The sequence below is a fragment of the Arachis ipaensis genome, chromosome B05 (genome assembly GCF_000816755.2).
Source record: "Arachis ipaensis cultivar K30076 chromosome B05, Araip1.1, whole genome shotgun sequence".
NCBI classification, from domain to species: domain Eukaryota; kingdom Viridiplantae; phylum Streptophyta; class Magnoliopsida; order Fabales; family Fabaceae; genus Arachis; species Arachis ipaensis.
Window position 1 is genome coordinate 120,194,389 of NC_029789.2, and position 11,977 is coordinate 120,206,365.

General features: G+C 29.6%; 1 protein-coding gene across 1 annotated transcript; it reads right to left on the reverse strand.

Moving 5' to 3' along the window:
• Positions 3,109-10,973, reverse strand: LOC107643938 (nucleobase-ascorbate transporter 6). Its single transcript, XM_016347698.2, has 15 exons — positions 10,606-10,973; positions 10,436-10,560; positions 9,313-9,410; positions 8,986-9,162; positions 7,785-7,885; positions 7,486-7,561; positions 7,342-7,401; positions 7,018-7,202; positions 6,528-6,624; positions 5,449-5,535; positions 5,279-5,337; positions 4,759-4,850; positions 4,606-4,683; positions 4,340-4,500; positions 3,109-3,576 (listed from the first exon to the last, which is right to left on the reverse strand). The coding sequence occupies exons 2-15, from the start codon at positions 10,554-10,556 to the stop codon at positions 3,358-3,360; spliced, it is 1,611 nt and encodes a 536-aa protein (XP_016203184.1). The 5' UTR covers positions 10,557-10,560; positions 10,606-10,973; the 3' UTR covers positions 3,109-3,357.

Consider the following 11,977-nt stretch of genomic DNA (forward strand, 5'->3'; position numbering starts at 1 on the left):
TTTGATTATTTTATTATGAATAGTTTGATTATTTTGCTATAAAATTTTTATTATTATAGTTGATCATTGATCATTTTTCTAAACAATATATGAAAAAATATATAAATGTGATAGTATATGAAGTATACATAAATATACGCAAATACATGATAATATATAAAATAGAGGAATGCTAGGGGGCTAGCAACTTTTGTGACCATCAAATAGCCAGTTTATAAAATGTTTGATTATCTTAGTATGAATAGTTTGATTATTTTGCTATAAAATTTTTATTATTTTAGTATATAGTTGATCATTTTTCTAAACAATATATGAAAAAATATATAAATGTGATAGTATATGAAGTATACATAAATATACGCAAATACATGATAATATATAAAATAGAGGAATGCTAGGGGGCTAGCAACTTTTGTGATTTGTAGCCATCAAATAGCCATCAATGATGGTTTTAATGGTGTGAGATTGGTGTGAGATTTCATCTAATGACTCACTTTTTTTTGCTGGTTACATGCTGGCCAAAATTTAACAAAGTTGCTGGCCCCCTAGACTTTTCCTATATCTTATATGACCTTCAATTTATATTAGTTCATAAAGTTTCAATTACTTCTATTTAGTTTCTAAATTTTACAAACATGACTCACATAATCGTTGTAACAATTTTTGGAATGTGTTGTAACATGATGTAGTTTTAGTTTTGGCGCTCAAATAGCCTAAAAATAAGGTCGTATCACTTGATTTGGGTAGAAAAGTTTTAATAAACATCACTTACGATGTTATTTTTGGGCTATTTTAAGAGCCGAAATCAAAACGACGTTTTATAGAGTCTAATATGACATCTGGTTGTTCACGTCAACCTTCTGTTAACGTTTGTGCATCGAAATAAAATTACTTTAGAGACTAACATGAGTTGCATTCACAAAGTTTGAGAATTAAATAAATGTAATTGAAAATTTAAAAACTAAATTGAGACTCATATGCAAGTTTTGGGAAGTATTATCTCTAATTTCTATTGTCTATGGAACATTTGTAAAGTTATATTTGATCAATATAATTGTGGAAGTAAATTTTGAACAATCGAAATAAATTTATATTTGGGAACAATAAGTTCTATTTTTTTATTATTTGAAGTTATTTGTTTAGGTTTGATGGTTTTCTAGTGTTTAATGCTTTTAGAATTTTGTAAAAAATTCAGAAAAAAGAAAATAGAAAACACCGCAAAATGAAAAAATATATGTATAAGATCAAAGCATTGTAAAGGTATAGTGGGAGAAATTTCAACTAAATGCAGGGTTGTTAAACATTTATTCTATATGAACTCTGTACCTGTCTCTTGCTACTTGCAATAGAATTTGGATCCTCTAAATTTTAAATTTTCACTTTAGAAGAAAAAGTGCGATCTCTCACCCTTGAATAATTTCTCTTTTTTATTTTCTTTTGGTTCCACCTATGAAATAAATGGTGAAAAATTACTTTATCCTCTAAAAAGAAATTCAAACTTTAAAGAATCCAAATCCCTTGCAATAACATAGATTGCTTGAAAGTTAATCCAGTATGCATGCTAGTATGTATAATTACTATGGCATGCCAGCAACAAGCATGAAATATGATATAGATAATAAAAGGTGGTGAATCTCGCTTTCACATTCAATATGAAATTAAATGGGGGAAGGCAAGACTGTGGCATGGACCACTATACATTCTAAAGGGTTTAATTACTCTATTGATTTCTATAATTTTATAAATTTTTAATTAAGTTTTTATATATTTTTTTTTGAATTTGGTCTCTGCACTAAATTTTTTTCAATTAAGTCCCTATATTTTTTTCTTTTTATTTGAGTCTTTGCACCAATTTTTCTTTTTTTTAGTTAGGTCTCTATACAATTAAACCAATTACTACTAAGAGGGACCTAATTGAAAAAAAAAATTTAGTGCAGAGACTCAATTAAAAAGAAAAAAAGTATAAGAATCTAACAGAAAATTTTCCAAAACTATAAGATTCAACAAAATAATTAAACCTTCTAAAAGGCTGTGTTTGATTAGAATAAGAAAAGATAAGACACTGATAATAAAATACAAAAGATAGAAACATAAAAATTAGTAAATATACGTAGAATATCTTTTTAATTAGGATACAACTATACATAACTCTGCTTTTTTGAGTATGTAGGAGTGATGTCTAGGTTGATACCTGAAATTTCTTACTTATTAAAATAATTTCTGACGTTTGGAAATAACCAAATTGATCCTGAGTCTACGAATTGTGAATCTTCATTGTTCTTAATTTAATTGTACACAGTATTCATGTGGAACATTACAGTATCGACGTAGCATCCTCAACAATAAAGTGACAATTAAAATTTCAGTATAATCAAATGAGTGTGTAAAATTAATTAATTGGCCTCACTTTTATAAATTAAGGCTTTGAATAATTAAATAATCCGAAGTTGAAATTCTCGTGACCTAATTATCAATTTATCACTTTACTCTCAAATTTACAAATTTACTAAAAATAAAGTAAGAAACTATTTATACAACACCCACAGCAAGACACCAAAAAAAATACCACACCCATAGCTTGTCCTAATAATTTCATGTCCAATAAATATCTGAAATAATCTATGAAAAAATATAGATAACCAACAATATTTTTAAACAATGTGTAAACAATGTGAATTAATAAGGTTAAAAGAATAAATTAATCTTATATTTAATTAGTAACATTAAATTAAGATGTAGTATATTTTTATTTGATTAGTAGTTGTTCATGTTGTTCAAGATGGTCATTATTTACCTAACACTCCCTTGATATTAATTTTTGTTTCCAACATATTGTTTGAACTTTGAACAAATCAATTTATTTTTTATAATCCTAAACAAATTAGACATTATTTACAGTTTAGAGTTTAGACACCCTACCATTACCAAAAAATATATAAAAAAGAACACACACGCGCACACTAAACAAAGGACTAGTTTCTCACCTTAAAATATTAGGAACTAATTTATCAATTTTACTTTTTTAAGAACTAATTAGCCTAATACAAAATTATTAAGAACCAATTTGGAGGATTACTCTTTGACATCAAATTATTCATAAAAGTATGATGACAGAAATTGGAGATAAAATTAAGGATGAACATTACTACATGAATCCATTTTCTTGACTAGAATATACATAAAAACACCAGCAACAAAAATAGAACGTTTTACAAAAAAAAAAAAATCTATAACAAAGTGGGACAATTAAATAATATAGACTATAGCTTGTAATCAGATCCAATCAAATCTGAGAAACAAGCAGAGTTTTGGTGAATGTGAGAGAGAGCAACTTATAATAAGCTTGAATCAAAGAAATTAAACAGATGGGAAGTACTTGTTTAGATTGAAAGGAAGTGAATAAAACTCCTCACTTCTTGAGTCACCCTTGAAAGACCTATACTTGTCCCACCAATGTTTTCCTCTGTCTTTTCTTATAGCACCGTCTCTCTTGTGTAGTGTGTTGTCTAGGAAATATGCCACAACACCCGCAACAAATGGCTTTGATTGGAATGGCACATTTATTATATCATTGAACTGCCAAAAGGTACATAAAATGTTATTACTGCAACTCAACATAGCATAATTATTAACAGCTCCTTCATCTTAGCATCTTTGCTACCATTAAGTTGTTAAAAAAATCTCCTTTTTTATGTGTTTGGCAAATTTTTTTAAGTAAAAGTACTAGAAAAGTTAAAAGAAATTTTTTTTTCTCAAAAGCTACAATTTGCATAAATCTTTTTTGCTTTAGAAAAAAAATATTTTAAAATAGTAACTAAACAAAAAATTTTTTTTATTTTTTTATTCCCAAACATAATTGATACATAAAAAAATATTTTTACATGTTTGACTCTTTAAATTGTAAAATATAAAATATATATTAGAATATAAATACATATTAAAAATAAATTAAACCACATATATTTATACACATACATTGGCGGTTGATTATAATGACTAATTTTTGTGTTCAAATAACATTAAACAAAACATCGGTCACTTTGGAATTTTGATGTAAACACATTGAATTTAATTTCTAATGTATCAAAATTTCAAAATGACGGATATTTTCGAACGGATGGAGTAAATATTATTATTTGGGAAAAATGCAATTAACCTTCTTTGTTAAATATCTTGTTAACTTTTCTTGCAAAAGAACCCTTAAAAAGGACAGTTAACGAAAGGTATTGTCAAGTCTTCACCGCATCGAATTGCACATTTTAAATTGTTTAGGGGGTTAGAAGTTTGGATGAGTTAATTGCATTTTCCCAATATTACTATATATGAATGTTATGCATACCCATCTGGCACCAGTGTGGACTGGTCCAAAACCATTAATTGCTGTGTACTCATTGAAGTACTGAGGCACTGACAAGCCAAGGAACACAGAGAAGCCTAGTATGAACTTTGTCCTAAAACTGTTGAGATTGCAGAACTGAAGGAAACTTATACCCCCAGCACCTAAAATTGATGAAAAATGTTAAAAAAATATATATATATTAACACAAACTTTTAAAAAATTACATTATTATGATGTTTGTTGAAATAATCAAAATACGAACTTACCGACATAAGCAAAGAACAAGCAGTAAAGAGCAGCAACAATGGGAGGCGGGATCGATGCGAAAACCGCTCCAAATTTCCCTAAAGGGAAAGGAAAAGTTAGCGGTGTTAAACAACAGAAGAAAATGCATTCACATTTCGCTTTCATCAACTCACCAAGTATTGAAAAGAAAATCATAAATCCGGCAGATATTTGCACAACTCTTCTGCTTCCAACTTTGGTCAAAGCCAACAGGCCTGCATTTTCTCTGTGGAGAGAAAACATATGAATTCCTTTCATGCTTGTTTGGATGTCATTATTTTAATAAAAAAAAAGATTTTTTCAATGAAAAATATTTTTTTTATTTTTTAACGTGTTTGACAATTTTCAGTAGTAAAAATAAAAGCACTAGAAAAATAAAAAAACATCTTTTTTTTAGAAGCTGTAATTTACATCTTTTTTTTAAAGATATTTTTCCTTAAAAACAAAGATGTTTTTCATGTAATAAATAAATAAATAAGTACTTTTATATCATTATATCCAAACATAATTAATAAATAAAAAGATCTTTGTGTATGAGATATCCAAATATAAAATTACTTCTACTTTTCTATAAGATCTTTAAAAAAAAATAACTAAGAAAAAAGATCTTTCATAGGTAGAGCATACAATACAAGTAGAACAATTAAGTCTTACACAGATACTGAGGATCCGTTCACAGTTCCGAACAATCCCGATAACAGAATGCCAACTCCCTGTAAGCAGATAGAAGATGCAAATTAGTAATCAACTATAACCTTACCACTATTATTATTTTATAAATTCAAGAAATTTAATTTGTTTTCCAAATATTTAAATGTTTATACCTGCCAACCGATACCCCTACTGAGAATAGAGGGAGGTAAAGGAGTTGCACTGGCATACCTATATACAGCAATAAAAGCTCCACTGGACTACTTGTAAGGAACAAAAAACATGTCAGTAGGAAATTTAATTTGAAAATGCACATCACCAACTGCATTAATTCTAAAGCTTACATACTACACGACAATGCTGACATTAATTTTCATGCAGTGTGTGTACACTTTGTCATTTTACAGAATTATAAATTTGAGAATTGGTTATAATTGCTTCCATTAGTTTTTAAAAGAAAACAAAATATATTAGGAGCTAACACTTTTATTTAAAAAAAATAAAATAGAGAATTGGCTAGTGTTAGCTGAGATGCAAGACAAATATAAGAAAAAATTATTAGTTACCTATAAAAAAAAAAGAATTTAGGTTTTGATGCATTGTCAGTGTAAAACAATTTTGCATCTAATGTGATTGAACGACTGTTTTACACTGTCAATGCATCAAAATTAGACTCAAAATAAATAAAATTAAAAACTCTTTGGTCACAGGAAGCTACTATATTTGTCACTTTTTGGGAAGGACTGGCTACTAAATTGAATTGGTACAAATGATAGTAACAAGCTAGCAGCAATATTGACAACAGGTTTCTGACCCCAATGTCTCCGCACTTCTTACTTTATGTGTTGAGACAGTTACCAAATGCCTCCCAAGGGTGACATGCATACATTAGAAGGAAATTCCACAAAACATAGACACCGAAGGGGAAAAACGAATAAGGCAGAGTCTTATGGCATAGTTACATGACCAATTCAACTAATTGGTATGTTATAAATATACTTTCCACCTAATATATTTCACATGTCGAGTATCGCGTACGGCATACCCGTACCTGAATGTATTGCATTATGTGTACTATGTCTTATGGTACTGTGGCACATATAGTGTGTACAAGATGATGAACTGAGAAAAGGAAAGTAGGGAAATTATGGAGGGAGAGACTAGGCTGCCCTATGTCATCAGCAAAATATTTGTCCTATTTTCTTTTCTTATAAACACCATTTCGGAATTCTAGATTAAAGAAAATAATTACCTCTACAAGAGCAACGAAAGCGGCCATCATCATGGCAAAGGCTTCTCCTGCATCAAACGAAGGTGCTCCCCATTGGAAGGGATATGGAACTCTTATCCTGCAAACTCAAAATCCATGAGAAATCTATGTTGAGGATATCAAATATATATTTCTGCCCTTGCTTCAAAGTTTAGTAAGTACCCCCAAAAGATTTAAGAATTACACATCACATATATCCACATTCATAAACCATTCTAGAATATAAGAATATGAATCTGGAAAAGGAGAAAACTGTTGAATGAATAAAATTAAGGCTCTATTGGCATTAAATAACTAAGTTTTAAAGTTAGTCCCCATGCATATATTTTCAATCGGATTTGTCTCATCCAAATGCTGATAATTTATACTTATATACCATGAGATTAATATAAAAACCGTTTAATAATGACATAGTTTCCACATATAAAAAATACAATTAAGGGATAAAATTAAAGGAAATCAAACAACTAACCAAGGAGCTGCATTAATAAGTCCAGCACGGTCGGTGCGGCAGGACAACTGTGTTTTGGGTGCGGCATTGTTATAGGCCCCTCCGACGGTGAGTATATGAGCATATACCCACACAATTACAACTGTAAAAATGACTGCGAAACGGTCGAAGATATGCTTCCCGGAACCTAACACATGGGGCACATACTGCACAATAGCCACTAGTTAACAACAAATTTGGACTTGTAGAAACCATCATGCTAGGAAAATAATAAAATCAAGAGAACTGAAGTAACTAAGATTGTAATGCTCGACAATGAGTGTATGAAACTTCGAGGAACTATACCTGTGAGACAAATACTAGCAATACAAGTTCTGGCAGTCCAATCTCAACACATTTAGCAACCTAAATCCAAAGACACATCAATGTTGAGACTTTCTAGAACTTGTCGTGAACATAATCATTTTAAATCTGAATCAAAAGACTTACCCCAGGAAATCCTAACTCGTACAAGCCGAAACCAACCAGAGATACCAAAGGAACAGCCGAAAGAGGACTTAAGAACCTAGTGAAAATAAGTTACATCACATGGTAAATTGTACCGATTCACAAGAATAATACATTCTTTAATCTTTTCAATAGTACTAGAAACATCATGTCATGAAACAATGGAAAATGAAAAGGGAATTCTTAAAATCTGGGTTGCATTTTAGCTCAGAGATGTTAAAGCCATAAACATAAAGATAAAGAAAATACATTGCAGCTGTTTACAAAGAACAGAGACCAACCTCGCAACGTTACGCCAGAGGCCACTAAAGCCTAGTACTATTTGCAGTGTTGAAGCAACAATAAGAGCACCCTGGATTGCCCGCATTATTCTCTTGAATTTCTGATTACATAAATAAGCAAATCAAACAGAAAAATGTGATCAAACAGTTCCAATCAAATCAGCACAAAATCCCATGTCTTTCTTTAGTGCTTGAATTGAATTGATATTCATCTGTTTACAATCAAATTAAGCATAGCAAGCTTCTAACTTTCCAATTATTGTAATAAAAAACAAACAAACAAACAAACAAACAAACAAAACATGTATACAAGTTAGGAAAACTATTCAAAACAGGTAACCCAGCTAGAGCGCTTAGGACACTTGTTAGCAAAAACCATAACATAAAAACAAAATATGCATAATAGAATAACAATTAACAAGCAAGTAGCAACACAGTAGTCTCCATCCAGTTTAAGTCTCATTCCATGACAAAGTACTACAGATATGTGTCCAAAATTAATTACGTACAATAATTAGGTTTACAAAAATACTTTGTACACACAAAAAATCAGCCATCATATATTTGTGTATAAATATATATGTAGTTTAACTACTTTTTTAATGTGTATTCCATAATGGTAGCTGATTTTAGTGCACGCCCAACATGGTTGTTGAGTTTAAAAATATCTTGATTATAGATAAATTAGATTGACTGTAAAAAGTCATCTCTCACTAACTCTTCTCTATTGATATTATTTTCCCACTTATCCTCTCATAGGCTAAAAATTTAAACTTATGTCAAAAATTTTTATTTGTATAATGCCTTTTTAAAATGATTAATTATGTCATAATCCATTTATGTATGTTTGATACTTTAGCTGAAAAGTAGTTTTAAGACAATTTATTATATTTGGAATGTGAGAAAAAGCTATTTTAAGTGGTATAATTACAAATATGGATATAAAATGATTGATTATATTATTATTTAACATTTGATAGTTGAGGTTAAATTGGCAAAATTATTAATCTTTTCCTTATAATCATATGCTCTTAATAGTTTTACTAGTGGAAAATTTTAATTAGTGCTGCCTAATTTCTTTCTCAATGGACACTTATTTTGGGCCAAAGTTAGTAATTAAAATCTTCATGAGAGCTTAGAAAAAAGCGAAAAAAATAAAAAATAAAAAGAGTGAGACATTTTAGTTTTGATCACACAAGACCTCTATGGGATCTGGTTCACCACTGAATCGACCGGCAAGAATAATCGAGATTGTGGTCGGAACAAAGGTATAAGATCCTCCTATGACTGCAGGTAGTCGAGTTCCAAACAGTGTTTGCAACAATGTGTTAATACCAGCTACAAATAGTAATGTTTGGATCACTTTTGCCTTCTCCTCCTGCACAAAGTAGAACAATGAATCTTTTTTTTTTTTTTCACATAACTTTTGGCTACGATGAGAATGTAGTATCAAACCTTATGACTGTATAGTATAGTCAATAATATTCCACATTAAATAAAAAATGCTGTATAATCAATTATCACTTACATTGCCACCTCCCATTTGAGGGACAAGAGCAGTGGGAATAAGCACAGTTGTTCCAAGCATCACAAGAAAATGTTGAAAACCAAGAAGTATGGCCTCAGCTGCATCATAATGTCACCAAAATTTCTCATCAAATTAGTTTAAGAATAAAAAGAACACAAAAACAAAATTGAAATCCCATGGTAAAGAGATTCTTAAAATTGTAACTGCACAGTAATTAACTACATATTTTATGAATAAAAGTAATCCAAAAATATTTTTCAAAACAAAGCATTTTTGGTGGCTACTTCGATATCTTTGTGTGAAGATAATATTATGAACCGTGAGTTAGTTTGACATATTTGACTGAACCATCTAACTGCTTGCCAAATTATTTTCACATGAAGATGTCTTCATAAAAGTAACCACCTTTTAAAAATAATATAACTATGTCAAGCGAACACAATTTAAAATTAAAAGAAATTTAATTACAGCAATTAAATTACCTTATGTTTAAAACACACTAAAATTTAGGAATGCCTCATCTATACACACTCCCCATAAAGTAAATTATTGCAATTATAAATGATTAACTTGACTACTTTGTTCAATAGTTCACTGTATAGTGTCGGTGCTGTACTGCTGTTCTTAAATGTACCTAAATCCAACAATATGAATAATATAGATTTTGTTTCTCTTAAAAAAATCATTATTCCTTTTATTTGAAGAAAATATAGAAGCAACAATTATAGCAATATGTCCTAAAAAAATGAAATTTTAGATAAAGGGCCTAAATTTGAAAGCAGCGAATGAAAATTTTTGTTACCAAATCTGGATCTGGAAACAACTGCATCCAAGTTCCCCAAATGCAAAACCAAAAATAATAAACATTTTTTGTTTTTAAGAAATAATAATAAAAGAGTTGGTGAAAAATCAGGGACTCATGAATTAAAGAACCCAGAAGTTTGAAGTTTGTCCTTTCTTTTTCTTTTTCTTTTTCTTTAACATGAAACAGCTTTAAAGTGAGCTGATTTTTTAGTCAGTCAAAAAAGAATTAATATGGCATATTCTGGGAACTGAAAAAGAAAGAGCTTTTTATTCTTTTGAATCTAATCTAAGGTTAAATATTATTAATAAAAAGACTCACGCCATGGAGGTGGACTAGTAATGCAGTAAGAGATATTTGGTAACTGATCCTTCGGTGGATGTGGTTGTGGCTCATCTGATTTTCCTCCTCCTCCTCCTCCTCCTCCTCCTCCTCCTGCCATGACTCTTCTTTCTTTCTTTTTGTCTCTCCTTTCTAACAATCTAGACAGCTTTCAAAATGGCCAAATCTTAGAGAACGACCAAGATCCTTTATCAAAAGAGACACCACGAAGTAAAGAGAAAATGATAGTGTAACTAGAGAGTGTAGTTTTAGCTTTATTTTTGTTGAATATAATGCGATGGTTTGTGATATTGATAATCATAGCATAGGTATTTAACATCGATGTTAAGGGAGATTAAAAAAAGGTACCTTTTTTTGTAAATAAATTAAAGTTTGAGGAGGAAAATGATTAAGTTGAGGGGCTATAAAGTCAAAATGCAATATATTAAGTTGCCCCCACTAAGCCACCCACCACCCTCAAAAGGAGAAGAGAAAGAGAGAGGTGGTGTTGTTATTGTGGAGCGTGTGGTGGAGTAAAGGAAACTCAAAAATGGTAGCAGAAACAGAAACCATAAAAGGAGTGTAGACACTCTCTCTCTCTCTCTCGTATAAATTAAAATTAATTATTAGTATAAAACTATATATTATAATATAAAATATGTTATGAAACCACTCATTCTAAAAACTTAAGTTAATGGGAAAAGGTAATATTAATGGTTATATCTTTAATACTTTTCTTTTAACAAGAGCCTTTTTTTGGATTTGTTTGATTTTGTATAAACCTTTTTTTTTCTTTTAAAATATATAATATATATAAATATATAATGATTAATTTTGATATATAAATAATATTTTTTATTTATGAAATAGAAATAAGTAAAGTCATTTGATGTATAATAATTAGATTTGTTCACCTAGAAAAAGAAAAAGCTATCATTTTTAGATTTGAAACTTCTGGGTTGTTTCTATCTCTCATTCGATGTCTTGATATGTTTGTTTGAGTGATTTAAAGTTTTGAAATAAATAAAAAAAAGCATGTAAAGTAGAAAATTTATAAAGAAATGGAGATTTGTTGAATTATGCGTATGCGTAAAAAGGAAGTCTGTCAGGCAACGCGTATGCGTGATAAGCATTACAGAAATCACGTTAGACTTTTCATTAAATCTGACGTAAACATTTAGATAGAAGAATTGATCCGTCCAAATTTTATAAAGATCAAAAATTTAAAAATATTTTTTAATAATTAAAAATAAAAATATCTACAGAATAAAAAATCAAAAATTTATTTATCCTTTTTTCTAATTTGGAGATGTAAGCGTGTAGCTTAATTGAATGAGCTTATTCTTTCTAGTTAACTAAGTAGGGTTTCAAACTTTCAATATTTTTTCTTTTTGGAACATAAAAAATCTTTTAAAAGTCTCGCTCAAGTCTCAGTCATCCCATTGATTAAGCTGCTTAAGAACTACTGAACTAGCAAGGGATTAATCGTCCCACGTAAATATTAAGATATAGAAAAAAATAATAATAATACACATTAAAAGT